General features: G+C 33.6%; 1 protein-coding gene across 3 annotated transcripts; it reads left to right on the top strand.

The window, feature by feature from the left end:
* Positions 1 to 294: 294 nt before the first annotated feature.
* Positions 295 to 11,387, top strand: LOC103487221 (riboflavin biosynthesis protein PYRR, chloroplastic-like). Of its 3 annotated transcripts, XR_007819116.1 has the most exons (11): positions 295 to 775; positions 3,952 to 4,086; positions 4,211 to 4,310; positions 4,780 to 4,905; positions 5,015 to 5,328; positions 5,941 to 6,060; positions 6,167 to 6,412; positions 6,591 to 6,716; positions 7,640 to 7,846; positions 7,940 to 8,078; positions 11,013 to 11,099. XR_007819116.1 is itself a non-coding variant. In XM_008445465.3 (9 exons), the coding sequence occupies exons 1-9, from the start codon at positions 404 to 406 to the stop codon at positions 11,241 to 11,243; spliced, it is 1,770 nt and encodes a 589-aa protein (XP_008443687.2). In that variant the 5' UTR covers positions 295 to 403; the 3' UTR covers positions 11,244 to 11,387. The 3 variants fall into 3 exon arrangements, 1 of the variants encoding a protein (XP_008443687.2); XR_007819117.1 differs by lacking the exon at positions 7,940 to 8,078 and having other exon boundaries at positions 11,013 to 11,098; XM_008445465.3 differs by lacking the exons at positions 7,640 to 7,846; positions 7,940 to 8,078 and having other exon boundaries at positions 11,013 to 11,387.
* Positions 11,388 to 14,592: the final 3,205 nt, after the last annotated feature.

The following is a 14,592-nucleotide window of genomic DNA, read 5'->3' as shown; positions in this document are numbered from 1 at the left end:
AAAATCTAGAATATATATAAATTTAACACAAAGATATTAGATATGATTCACTAGATAAAAAAAAACGATCAAATGTCAAGTTAATTACAAAAGTAGAATAAGACTAAGAACTTATATTGTGGGGGACTTTAAATGAGCAGACATTAATCTTTAATATTTCAAATGGTCCTTCATGTCTTGGAATGGTACTAGCCTATTCTTATATGTGTCTCTATCCATTCCATTCTTGTGCATGATGAATGATGCTAATTTTTTTTTTTTTTTTCATGTATACAGTTTATTCTTCTCGGTTAAAAACGGCTTTAAAAACGTTGCTCCGGCTACGCCTTTTCATTGACATTCGTCTTACTCTCACGGAGGTGGAGGAAGAAGAAAGACTTCACCACCGCCGCCAAATATAGCGATGATCTTCTCCTTAGTTCCTTCTTCCCCTATAATCTGTTTCTCAAGGCCGGCAGCGGCTGCGATCTCCACCTCTACGAGTTCCCTCTCTCAATATCAATATTCCTTGGAATCCACATTCATCCGCCGCGCCGCTGAGATCGCCGATAAATCAGCCGGATTCACAGCTCCACATCCCAACTATGGCTGTATTGTCGCTACTGCTTCCGGCGATATTGCCGGGGAGGGTTTCCTCTTTGGGCAGGGCACCAAATCGGCTGAAGTTCAGGCTGTGGAAGAAGCCGGCGAATACTGCCGTGGAGGTACAGCGTTTCTTAATTTGGAGTCCAGTGAATGCGCGGGCGACGACATTGCTGTTTCGGCGTTGGTCCAGGTTCGGCAGTAGCCTAATATATCCAACTCTATATTAATCAGTGTTAGCCTTGGTGTTTTTAGTTACAGCTCCGGGGATGTGAAGATTTGTAGAGGAGGTGCTTTGTTGAAGGATATAGTTATTTCCAGTCTCCTTTGGCCATTCAAAACAATTATCTAATTCTAACATATTTTCAAAGTTCAACCTACAATTAAGGCTTCAACTTCAATTGATAACCATTTTCTTAAAACCAACCTGATGATCTTTATGGTGTTTTTCACTAACATTTGAATTCCTCAATTTTTAAAAAGGCTGCACCTAAATCACATACATCCATTTTTCCTCCGAACATAAAAACCAATAGTTTAATGTTTCTTTTCTTTTATTTTAAAATGATCCCACGTGGCAGTTTTTAATTGGCTGCTGCAATTGACTGCTCAATAGATGGGTGCAGCCCGGTTCACCCAACTCTTTTTCCTTTCCTAAAAACATAAACAAGTTTTTCAATTCTACCTTTTTACAACATAGTTTACTAAAAATAATTTAGAGATAAATATAAGAGAGAACACAGCTTGAAGTTGGGTCTAGAGGGGTTAAAGGATAGTCTTACTTTTAGGCTAACTTAGTACTAATGTTTCTTTAGTTTTATATATATATATATAAAAAGATCATAAAGTTGAAGGGGGTTTGAGCCTCTCCGCCTATTTACATGTGGTATTGATCAATAAGTTACGTCTAGTTAGCAAATAATAAGTTTTATTAGCTAACTACAATCTAGTCTCGATTGATTAAAACTTATAACAATTTAGTCTTTAATAGATACTAGCTTTTAGTCACAATGTCAAACTTTTCTTCAGCTTGGTAGAATTTTTCATGACAGAGACTAAATTCTTACAAACTTTAAACTAGAAAACAAATCGTTTTGCATAGTTGCTCAGTAAATTTGATGAATTAAATTACTTAAATTGAAAGGGCTAAATTTTTAGGGGCCATTTGGGGGAAAGGTTGAATTATGGGAGTTAGGTTATGATAAACCTATTGTGATGGTAAACCTAGGATTATGATAAAATGTGTTTGGAGGAAGAATTATGGAAAAAATGTTATGATAAGATATGTTTGGAAGAGAGTTATGTAGGTAGGTTTATGATAGTGTTACGATAAGATGAGTTTGGGGAAATAGTTATGTAGGTAGCGTTATGAAATTTACTTTTTTATATATTTATTTTTAATTTATTATAAATCCAATACACAAATTCGTATATTTAATTTACCAAATCATCAAAGTTTTCATAAAATAATTTGCCTTAATTTCTTTAAATACAACATTTTCATTTTCAACATTTTTTAAGTAATCGTTATGTACGAATAATTTTTTAAAAAAATTTATATTTTAAATTGAATACATGAATTTCGTATATTTAATTTACCAAATTGTCCTAGTTTTCGTAAAATAATTTACGTTAATTTATTTAACTACGACGTTCATTTTCAACATTTTTTAAGGATTTGTTATGTTTTAATAAATTAGTTTTTATACATGTGACACGCAACTCCTAAACATGTAAAGAAGTACAAATAACAATTGAAAATATGAGAAGTACTGAAAAGAGAAAATAGCAATCAAGATTTTTACCAACTTTAGTTTTCTTTTTTAGTGGAAAATTACAATCAATCTAGTTTTAGGTTTCTCTTCAGCTTATTTTAGTCTACTTTTAAAATATTAACTTTAATTTTTATTCTTTTTAATAGTGACTTATATACTTTCAAATTATTTATTTGTCATTCTATAATAATTATTGGGTGAAAATTTTTTGAACCTACCATCTCTATAACAAAAGATTTGTTATGTTAATTTAACCAAACTTAATTTAATAACCAAAATAACATTGTGAAAATGGGAAACTATAGATAAACCACCTCTAAATAATAGGTTTGTTGAAACTACAGCCTCGTTAATTTTTAATTTAATCAAATATTCCTTATAGTTTGATAATTGTTGTAATCAATTTATGGTAGTTTATTAAAATTTTACTATTTTTTTATTTAGTTGACATTCTTTAGATATTTAAGCTAATTAACAAAATACAATGATGTTGAGATTGATATCAAAATTTTAATTTCATAAATATATTGATATGAATTCAAATATTGAATTGATTAAATTGTCTGTATAATCACAATAACTACCTAATTTAAGAGTAAAGAAAGAAATTGAAATTTTAACAATGTAACTATATCAAATTCACAACTTAAAAAATAAGCTGTGTTTTTAAAATAAAAAGATTTAAATTAACAAAACTCGTAAGTATAGATATTATAAATGAGAAAAAAATAAATTAAGGAAGAATCGAGGAAGGATTGAGAAAGAGTTAAGGGTTAAAGAAGGGTTGAGAGAGTAAAACTAGTTATGATAATCCTTTTCCTGAATGAGGGTTGGATTACATAACCTAACCCTCTCCTTTATAATCCTTTTCTAAACATTCGTAACCTCAAAAGATTAAATCATTACCTAAATAAAACTAAAAGCTTAAGGTATCATATATGCTTTGTAACATGGTACTGGTTTAAAAGAAAACTCACCACCTTCTTTTGAGCAACATTTTTTTTGGATCTCTCAAACAATACTGAGAAAGAAGACATTCAACCCCACCATCAAAATTTTGTGAGTAACATTAATTTTCAATCAACCATTACTTCGTCAAACTTAAACGTTCTCATTTCTCCTTAACAAATGCCCATAAAAGTTTGAACCTTCAAATTCTAATTGCTATATATATTCAAGTTTGAAAAACTAAGTAATAGTGACTGGTACTCTTTCAGCTATAGCAACTAATAGGAATTTGGAAGGCAGAATAAAATAATTCGAGCTGTTGTACTGCAGACAAGTATGTGTAAGGACTCTTGGTCTCACTTGTGACAATATTGATTCAAATTATATAACAATGAAACCTCTCCCTAAGAACTACGGTTATATTCAGAAGGGCAAAACATGACAATAACATAACAAACAAAACGTAATTCAAAATAACCTCCAGCCGGCTGACACATCCCCTGCTAACACACATATTCACAATTGAAGGCATAACGATATGTTTGCTTGATAAAACCGAATAACATCGTAGGAAATGTTCCCTCGTTGAATGAGTTCTTTTTGTTTGTTTTTCTTTGTTCTCAAAGTTCTGTGACTGGACAATTAGGCAGGGATTAGAAGGGTAGTGGTTGGAATGAGGCATCCTTTACAACATCTAAGAGGAAATGCTGTGAGGGCTTTAAGAAATCAAGGAGTTCAAGTTGATGTTATTGGGGAGGACTTGCAGAGTAGAGAGATTGAGGTAAGGTATAATAGGAAAATAAATGAATTATGATTGATTTCAATCAAACTCACAATTCATTTTGGCTTTCTTACACATTTATTCTCTACACATCACTTAATGTAGTGTTGATTTGTTTGTATAGGAAGCTCAAAAAGCATGCCTCCTTGTTAATGCTCCATTGATTTGTAAAGCTGCTTCTCAAGTTCCTTTCTCTGTACTTAAATATGCCATGACCCTTGATGGTTAGTATTACAGTTTCGTAACCCTTTTTTTATTTCAAAAGGATGGTTAGACAAGGGCTATAGTGTGTTTTGTTCCTCCTTTTGGTTCTAGAGTATGGCTTTCTTTAGCCATCTATTCACTTTGCTCATTGTAATTACAACGTATATGAAGATGAAAATACTGTGTAAACATGAGATTCTATCTCAAAACCAATTGGTATTGAAAGGAGTAACTCGTTATCTTAAAAAGATTGTGAGGTTTGTTCATTATCCAATGTAGGGTCATCAAAAGTGTCTTTTCTTATTTATACTAATTTTGTGTCGAATATCTATTTGGAATTTACGGGCTCTATTATCATATTAGATGAACATTCGGTCCATCTCAAAACCAATTGGTAATGAGACGAGTAACTTATATGTTTTATAAAAATTATAATGTCTTCATCTTCAAAAAAATTGTGAGTTGAAATGCTTTTATTTTACTTATCAGGAAAAATTGCTACAACCACTGGTCATTCGGCATGGATTAGTAGTGTTACATCTCGACATCGGGTTTCTGAATTACGAGGAAGAAGCGATGCTATTATAGTAGGAGGAAACACCATAAGAAAGGATGGTGAGTTTCACCATCTTTCCTATAACTGTCTTGTTGTTGAGTATCGCACAAGTTGTTAATGGTTGGTTCTATCTTTTATTGGTCAATATTGTGTTATCCTCTGCATTAGATCCCAAACTAACTGCAAGACATGGTGGCGGACATACTCCTGTTCGTGTTGTGATGTCAAGGACTCTTGATCTTCCTGAAGAAGCAAAGGTTTGGGATACAAGTAGTGTACCAACCATGGTTTTGACACAAAGGGGGGCTACAAGAAGTTTCCAGAAACTTCTTGCATCCAAAGGAGTTGAGGTTGTTGAGTTCAATAATCTAAACCCTCGAGATGTAATAGAATATTTTCACGATCGAGGCTACCTTTCGGTTTTGTGGGAGTGTGGAGGAACACTTGCAGCTTCAACCATTGCATCTGGAATAGTACATAAGGTTCTAATCATTTAATACACTTGCTTTGTTACTTAGATTTTAGATTCTCATTTCTTCAGAGATATTGAATCATGAGGCACCATTAAGTAACTATTTTGTTTTTGAAAATTAAGCCAATAGATACTTTCTCCATCAAAATTTCTTTCCTTTGTCACCTACTTTCTGCCTTTGTTTTCAAAAACTCAAACAAGTTCTAACAACTAAAAAAGAATTGTTTTGTTTTTATAATTTAGTTAAAATTTCAACTCTTCTATCATTTATAAGAAATTGAGAGAAAATGAACACAATTATCAAAAAACAAATGGTTATTCGAAGACACTTTATTCTTCAATTCCAAGTGTGGAAATGTACCATTGTAATTGTAATATTTGTAACTTGACTTCTGAATTGAATCACATCCATAAAGGTGACATGCATAAATGGAGAAATTGTCCAATTTTCTTTTAGTAAGTTAGGTACACCATAAATTAAGCTCACCTTAGTGGCTTATTATGGTTTTAATTCTATGATATTAAACTTTAGTATGACATTCTCTTGTACATTTCTACATGCATTTACTCCTTTGCATATATTTATAGATCACCAGCCATTTAGACCTATTTTTCTATTCAGGTTTTTGCATTTGTTGCTCCTAAGATTATTGGGGGAAGGAATGCACCATCTCCGGTTGGTGAACTTGGGATGGTTGAGATGACTCAAGCTTTGGAACTAATTGACGTTCAATATGAGAAGGTTATTTTTCATTGATTTTGTTCAATTGTTACCAAAATATTTATAATTTGCTTCTATTTATATATTGATTGATATTTCTCGTCTCCACTTCATATCTGCCTCACAGGTTGAGGAGGACATGATGATTAGTGGATTTCTTCAACCTATATTAGATGTTGCTCCAATTATCCCATCACGAGATGAAACCTTAGCAGTCGACCCAACAGTTGTTCCCTACGAACCGAGTATCATATCCTTTTACAATACATGGGATAATTATGGTGCTCTTTCAAACTTTTCACCTCACTCGATTCATATCGTTGATGAAATTGGTGATTATAGCACTTGGATGACTGTTGAGCACTATTATCAGGTACTCGTCATTGCTCTTATTGTCCCATCGACTTTCTTTTCAAATAAATAGGGTGAAAAATTCAAACTCTTAACGTCTTGGTTCATGATATACATCTTAACCAGTTCAGCTATGCACTCACATTATATTATACTGTCAACTTTTAATAATGAGAACTATGATGCTTTAATGTTTATAGGCACACAAATTTGTTGGGGTTGATGATCCTGCTGCTCAAGAATGTGTGGAGAAAATAAAATCAGCGAGTAGTCCTGAGGAAGCGACAAGGATTGCAAGGTTACTGCAGAAGCAACATCCTGATTTGGTATGGTTATTCTTTCTAGATCAATTTTTTTGTCAATAAGTTAAGGGCATTATTATTGAGTCTGTCTCCATCAACCACTAATTGGATTGACAGAGCCAAAGATTGGACAAGGTTCTTGTGGCTAGAGTTCAATGAGATAAAACCTTAAGCTCTAATGCCATGATAATTCTATATAATATATTGAATATTCAGAATAATTTAGAGTACATAATGACCTTTTACATAGGAGAATAAGTAGACCTCAAAGAAACCACTAAATAAAAATACATAAATGGAAAATACCAAAAGAGGAAAAGAATAATAAGCCATAAATGCCAATTTCCTTTTAGTAAGTCCGATTATTCCCAAATACGCACCATGCATTGTGCATTTACCACTTGACAAACAATTTAAAAACAAATTTCAATGGTAGTTCAATACTAAAAATTTTTAACGAGGTAGCGAGAGTGTATATGGAGTTTGAATTCAATAGTTGTTGGAAAGAACTATGTAGGTTCAAGAATGAAGTCGTAACACAGCACCTAGTGAGCATTAGTTTAGGACGATGGACTCGAGTCCACCACACTATAAGACGATACGATAACATGACAAGCAACAATGCGGTGCTTCAATTATATTTGGTCTACGTTGAAAAACAAAATGGTAGAAGAGTTTGAGATGGATGGACAGTAACAGGTAAGCCCAATTGACTTTCATACATTCATCGTAAAGGACAGTCACTTGGATTCTATAGTCAACTTAAGTAGCTATCAATACACATGTAAAAAGTATGACTAAGTGGAGATTTCATGCTCACATGCAATTGTTGCTACAAGGTTGAGAAACATTAACTAGTATGCTCTTTGAAGTCGATCTTATAGTATATGGAATCTCTCATCTTAGCGTATGTAGAACTGATCTCTCCTGTTGGACATTCTTTGAAGGGGAGGAAACCACTAGGATACATGGAGAGCGTTATCCTACCATCAAAATTATTCCCATCACTATTGGTAGGTTGTGTGTCAATCAAATTCAATTTGTAGAACACGTGCGAGCTCAAAGATGCACGAGGTGTGGAAATTAGGACAAAATAGCAAAACATGCACGGAGCCATTGTCAAGCAATGTAAATAGAAACCAACGGTGACAAAGGTAACCAATGTACAAACACTCTTTGATCTGACTTTGCATATGCCTTATTTTCCATTCTATTTTTTCCCTTTTTTATAAAACTTTTTTCAATAGGTATTTTTTTGTTAACATACCAAAATAGTGAGGTGGTGGACAATTGATCGAGTTGATAATGAGAGAAATAATTGAAACTTAGATCGCGTCGTGCTTGGCCTTGAAATCAGGTTTGGGTTGACCCACATTTGGCTAAAAGGTAAATCCTAATTGTAATATGCTTTAGACATAGTTTTGAAGTACGTTATATACTCATTGTGCATGTATTATGAAATCAGACAAGGATTTAAGAAAACATCGGATTGAAAGGTTCATCCCGTGAATCGATTTCGAAAGGTCCAAACAACCTTCGATCGTTATTGTGTTTTCTTCATCAAATCGAGCTAGTGCAAGGGCTAGGGAAAACTACTCGGGGGATTTTTTTTGTACAAATGATCCTTTTTTAGGTCTCAAATGAAAAATGGACCGGATTTGAAAAGTAAACAAAAAGTGACATTTTGCTTGCGTTAGCACTATGTAAAGTTATCGTTTTGCCCCTAAAATCTGTTTGTGTGCTAACACTTCGTGAAGGTCACTCTATGCATGTTATTCAATCTCCCGATGCGTGATACTCCCTACTCAATTCGTCATTATGAGTAATTACGATGTACAATCAATATTGTTTTTACCATTGGCACACGATGTCTAGTCATCAGATCCTCGTTACATAATGTTGGGAATGACTTTGGGCTTTAAGCCTACAACAGAAAAGAAAATTCTGATTTTGAAAGAAAAGAGGTGGTAGTTGCCCCACATTAGAAGATTTGTGTTTGGCAAGTGGGTATATAAAGATACTTGCAAAGGAGCTTCTAAAGTGTGTTAGTGGTGATAGTATAACCCTATCACCATAAGTGCATCGTCGGTGGTCGAATTTGGGTTCAAGTAACCACACTTGGAGGAAAATAATTAATTTTTTACTACTTATCCTTTTAATATTTTCTGACGTTCTAAAACATTTTTCTTCTTTTTAAAAAGAATGTGATTGACACCTTAAGGATTATGTGAACCTTGAGAAGCAACCGACTTCTTGGGATATAGCACCGAGGTTGCACCGTTCTTGCTTTCGAAGCAGTGAGCTTGTTAGGACACAACAACATTAACCTGGATTCTAGAATAACAGTTTGAAAGCAAGATACTTTTTTTATACAACAGATTCTAGATATTTTCGATCAAGAACAACAAAGTGCTTCTAGATTTGTCAAAACTAGAGCCTCTAGAAAAATCCTATTACCGTCTTTGGTCTAAGAAGCTTCTCATATTCTTCAAACAATTGGAAGTTGACTACATTCACACCGTTGACAGATCTTGCAAAGGTAAATCTGTGGTTGAGATTGATTCAAGTAGTTCGAGAATCTCACACCCGTTGCCATCTGATAAGTCTAGCTCCAAATCCACGAATCTATTGCAACTCTGTCAGTTCAGTTCCAAACCTGTTGTAGATACAAAAAAATTTGCTAAACACACTAAAATAGTTTGTGGTCACTTGCATAGTCATATAACTTGATATGTTAGTGATTCAAAATTTTGCAAAGGTGATATGGAACATTCTGGAGTCCAAATATGAATGAGATGACGTCGGTCGTAAAAAGTATATCGTTAGGAAATGGCTCTAATTCCAAATGACATACAATAAATCAATTGTAAACTAGGTTCATGAATATGAATGGTATGAAGATGTGTGAAGTCCTCCAAGCTAACGTAGTGCTCGAAAATATTTTCATGAGAAGTGACTACCGGAATCACTTGAAGCACAAGAAAAAAGATTTGGCTCTGTAGGAATTGATCACTCTCATGCGCACAAAAGAAGCGAACTAACTAAAAGATAAGCTAATTTCAAAAAATTTATATTCTGTTAATGCTATTTTGGTTGAGTTTTCTGTTGACAGCAAAAAAATGCTAAAAAATAATAATAAGCAATTTGTAAAAATTAATTATACTCAAAAGAAGGGTCATCATCAAGTTCCTGGTAGCTAGAAAGATCGAAAAAAATAAAATCATTTACTATGTGTGTGGAAAACAAGGGCACAAAGTCTACCAGTGCAATCAAAGAGGAACATCGAATCAACAATCTAACCCAAATGCTCATCTTACAAAGCAGAACGACATTATAGTTGATGTGGTCGTGGAGGCCAACATGGTGAAAAAAAATCTGATTGGATTCTAGACAATAGAGCATTGAGGCACTTTTCGTAAAATCGGAAGCTATTTCACGGTTTCCAAGATACAATTGACGAAGAATGTGTGTTCATGGGTAACACTGAAGGGATTCTTGGAAAATGGAAGGTTCTCTTAAAACTAAATTATGAAAAAACTTTATCTTTGAGTGATGTTTTGTATGTACCATCTTTACGTAAAAACTTGGTGTCTGAAAGTTTATTGAATCGGGTTGGGTTTAAAATAGTACTTGAGGCTGACAAGGTTGTTCTAATTAAAAACAATGACTTTGTCGGTAAGGGGTATTTAACTGATGGCCCTTTTGTTCTAAACATCATTAATATTGCTTCTAAGCTTAATGAAATTGTTTTGAGTTCTGATTATATCGTTGAATCAATTAATTTGTGGCATGGTAGATTAGGTCGTGTGAATGTTGCTTCAATAAAAAAAACCTTAGAACATTAAATCTCATTCTAGCATCTAAATCACATGAAAATGATAAATGTTTTTTATGTGTAGAAACAAAATTCAGTAAAAAAAAAAAACTTTTAAATCAGTCACTACTAGGAGAACAAAATTACTTGAATAGATTCATACTGATTTAGCTTATTTAAAGTAGAGGCGGTAAAAATTACTACATCTCCATTGTAGATGAATTTTCTAGATGTCCAAAAATTCATCTTTTAAAATCAAAGGATGAAACTCGTAGTATATTTTTTAAATATAAAATAAAAATAGAGAATCAATTAGATAAGAAGATTAGAGGTGGAGAATATAGTGATAATTCATTCAAAATAATTTTGTGAGTTAAATAACATTATTCATGAACTTACTGCACTTTATTTTCCACAACAAAATGGTATAACCAAAAAGTAAAAATGTATTATTTGTGACGATTATGAGTATCATCTTTGTTCAAACTTCCAATTTTCTTTTGCAGGTGAGATCTGATTGGGAAACTGCCAAGTTTGATGTTATGTACAAAGCACTCAAATGCAAATTTTCAAGTTATTCTATTCTGAAATCCATGTTGCTATCAACTGTTGGATCTGTTCTAGTTGAATCATCACCTCATGATCTTGTTTGGGGTGGAGGCCGATTCGGAGAAGGACTAAATTATTTGGGAAGGTTGTTGATGAAACTCAGAGCCGAGTTCCTCAGTCATCCGTGACGATTCCAAGTTCAATGGAGAGAAAATAGAGATAATCAACTGAAGTGGTAACTATGTATATGAACTTATTTGAGTTCAACATGTAGAGATGAAATTCAAATTTCAAACTTTTTGTTTAAGGATATAGTGTCTTAACTAATTGAACTATGCCCTATCAATAATATTGATATCATATACAAATGAAATACATAATTTCTCTTGCACTTAATTTGTTGCAATACAATTACCTTGATAGTTGATCTCATTATTATTCCCATAGGAGTTAAATTTTAAGGATAAAAGGATGTTGAAAGTGTGGTTGCGACTAATAACCTACGTGAAATGAATGTCCTTATGGAGAGGTATATGATTTGTTGAATGAAAAATTCTTTACACGATAACACTACGCAATATACAATGATATGCGATAAGGACTAAGCTATGTGATTGATAGTTTTGAGAGTCCTACACGATAGAGTTATCAAATTATGTGATATTGATCATGATTACGCGATAGTATTAGCTATGCGAAATACTAGAATATTTCATTGCACATGTTGACATCCTAGGTGAGATGATCAAGCGAGATGAGATGTAATAAATGACATGATCTTTATCGCATAATTAAATAATCACACGTTTTATTGTCGTTTTACATTTAAAAACCTTTCATTCTTCATTTTGAGACATGAGAAAAAAATAAGAAAAACTTTTCATCAAACTTTCTTTCTATGACATTTCCGAGCAAAGTAAATTGTCTATTTGAGTGTTGAGATTCCGATTAGTTTCAATACAAAACTAATTAAAGAACACGGTTGTTATATCCTAGGGACAACGAGGCAACCCAAATATATTTGCAAAACTAATGAACAACATGTTTATAGTCCAACCAATAAATACAAATCCCTCTCGGGCCATTGAGAGGGTAGGGTCCTTCGTTCAAGTCCTAGAGATACCATTTAAGGAAACACTTATCTACTTACCCTAAATCGAAAAGGAGTGAATTCTATCTTGTGTGGTCATGTTTCCAACTCTCCCACTCGATCTTGTCCCCAAAATGATAAGCATATTGAGTTGGCAATCTGACCACTCTCACCCGTACAAATCAAAGAAAAATCCATCGCGAATAGAAGTTCATAATACACTCAAGATTAAGACTAAGCTACCTAAGTCATCCTAAAGAAATAGAAATCTAACTAGTTAATAGAGTTACATCTAGTGGTTACTATTTCTTGGTACGACCTTATGCAAATTCATTGCATAGGATACTCTCACTCGCATGTCACCTACACGAACGCATTGGATCATTACGTTTGTATCAAATACCAAGTGAGTTGTATCCATAGTGTTATCAGCATAAGGTACCCAACCTTATCTCTATACTATAGACCATTTAAATTGTATCTCGAACATTAGTCCCTATATGTCTCTACATACTGTATAAGACTCATCGAACAACTTAAGTTGTTAGTTTATTCAATTTAGGTTACTAAGACAAAACTAATAATATAATCAATAACGCTTATTGAAATTATAATAATAACATTTTATTAATAATAGTCAACATATTATATTTACTCTCTACAAGTTTTAGAACATAAATCCCAACACTGTGAACATAGATCTAAAAATATATAAGGAATCTCTCAACGCACATCAGAAATGTTGGGAGTTCCCTCTACTCCCAATGCTATAAGTAAAACGTTGGGAATAGGAGGCACTAGTCTGAAAGTTTTATTTACAGCATCGGGAATAGGTGTCCTCTCTCCCGAAGTTTCATGCATGGCAACGGGAAAAAGTAAAATAATTATTTTATTATTTTATTTTTTCCCAATGTTATCAACGTAGACGTCAAGAATGACCACCACATTTCCGACATCTATGTTAACTGCGTCAGAAAAAAGGAAATTATTATTTAATTCTTTTCTTTTCCCTTACGTGTACGTGTATGACGTTGGAGATTGGGTAGTCATTCCCGACATGAATTAAACATTGAGAATAGTTGTCTCTGTCAACACGCACCTTACGGTGAAGGTGTTATTTCCCAACGTTCTTTATGTCGATTTATGCAATTATGATCTCCACTCCAATCAATTTCAACGTAACTTATCCTTTTGGAGCTGACGTAACAAACTAACGCCATATTATGCATCAAAAGAGCCCCAATTTCTTGTAATGGCATTATATAGCACATACATAAAGGTGAATGTGCTTGCAACTGATCATATCCGAGATATAAAACATAGAAGCGCGAAGTTGCCACAAACGTCTTGGGTGTATGTGATACGAAGGATATTTTATGTTCGTCTTAGCTGGCTGGGAAGGTTTTGCAACCGACTCACGCATCCTTAGAGATGTTATTTCAAGACCAAACGGCCAGAAGGTTCTGAAGGATAACTACGTACACATCCTTCTTTTCAAAAACAATTTTAATTTTCGCAATTACGGCATTTAAAATGTTCGATATTTGAACGAGATATTACTACCTGTGCAATGCTGAGTATCCCAGCGGTGAGGGTTTTCTGGCTCCAGGTAGAAGACAACGATTACCATCTGCAGGAGTAGCGTGGTACATGCATTGCACTACAACAGCGTGAGAGTTCTTCAAAATGAAACATTCTTCCGCACGGAATGTGATTGAAAGAGCATTTAGTCACTATAAGAAATCGGAGGTTCTCGACGCATAAAACAACGTCAAAAGAAGGAACATCGAGACAAACGGCTATTTCTGACATCGTGTTACATATGTTAGGACATGGAGAAAACATTACTTTAATATTACCTTTTTCTAACATGTCATGAAGGACGTCGGGACATAAGAAGCCATTCCCGATGTCTAGGTCTAGAGCATCGGGAATTGTTCACAATTAAAATAAATATAAGGTTTCAGGTAAAAGTAATGTACGAGACAGGCCGGTGAGGGGCAAGAAGGATGCGTGAAAGCCATAGAGGGATGTTAGTTTTATTGCTTCCGCTCATTGATTTTGTTGTTTTCGTTTTGAGGATTTCAAGTTTAAGTTTTGGTTAGAGTAATTGTTTAATTGTTTTGTTTAAGACTTTATAAGCTATGTTATTTTTTTAAAAAAATTGAAATTTATTTGAAATAGGGCCCGAAGACATTTTTATTACATTTTGCAGTTTTAAAGAAATCCTTGAATGGTGTTTTTACTGAGTATTATGTTGAATGTCGTGTCTTAGTAGTAAGTAAGAACCTCAGCTTAGATTGAAAAGTTGGGTCGTTACACACCCATACAAATCAAAGGACAGTTCCTCGCGAATAGGAATTCATAATACACTCAAGATTATGACTAAGTTACCTAATCATTCTAATGAAATAGAAACTCAACTAGTTAACGAAGTTACATCTAGT

Source organism: Cucumis melo, chromosome 2 (assembly GCF_025177605.1).
Source record: "Cucumis melo cultivar AY chromosome 2, USDA_Cmelo_AY_1.0, whole genome shotgun sequence".
NCBI classification, from domain to species: domain Eukaryota; kingdom Viridiplantae; phylum Streptophyta; class Magnoliopsida; order Cucurbitales; family Cucurbitaceae; genus Cucumis; species Cucumis melo.
Note: the sequence above shows the minus strand (reverse complement) of the source record. Positions and strands in the feature narration are given on the sequence as shown.

Excerpts from the sequence above, each read along its gene's own strand:
- LOC103487221 (XM_008445465.3), top strand. The coding sequence starts at position 404 with ATGATCTTCTCCTTAGTTCCTTCTTCCCCTATAATCTGTTTCTCAAGG. Across the intron at positions 776-3,951 it reads CTGTTTCGGCGTTGGTCCAG|GCAGGGATTAGAAGGGTAGT; the intron begins GTTCGGCAGTAG and ends CTGGACAATTAG. Across the intron at positions 4,311-4,779 it reads ATATGCCATGACCCTTGATG|GAAAAATTGCTACAACCACT; the intron begins GTTAGTATTACA and ends TTTACTTATCAG.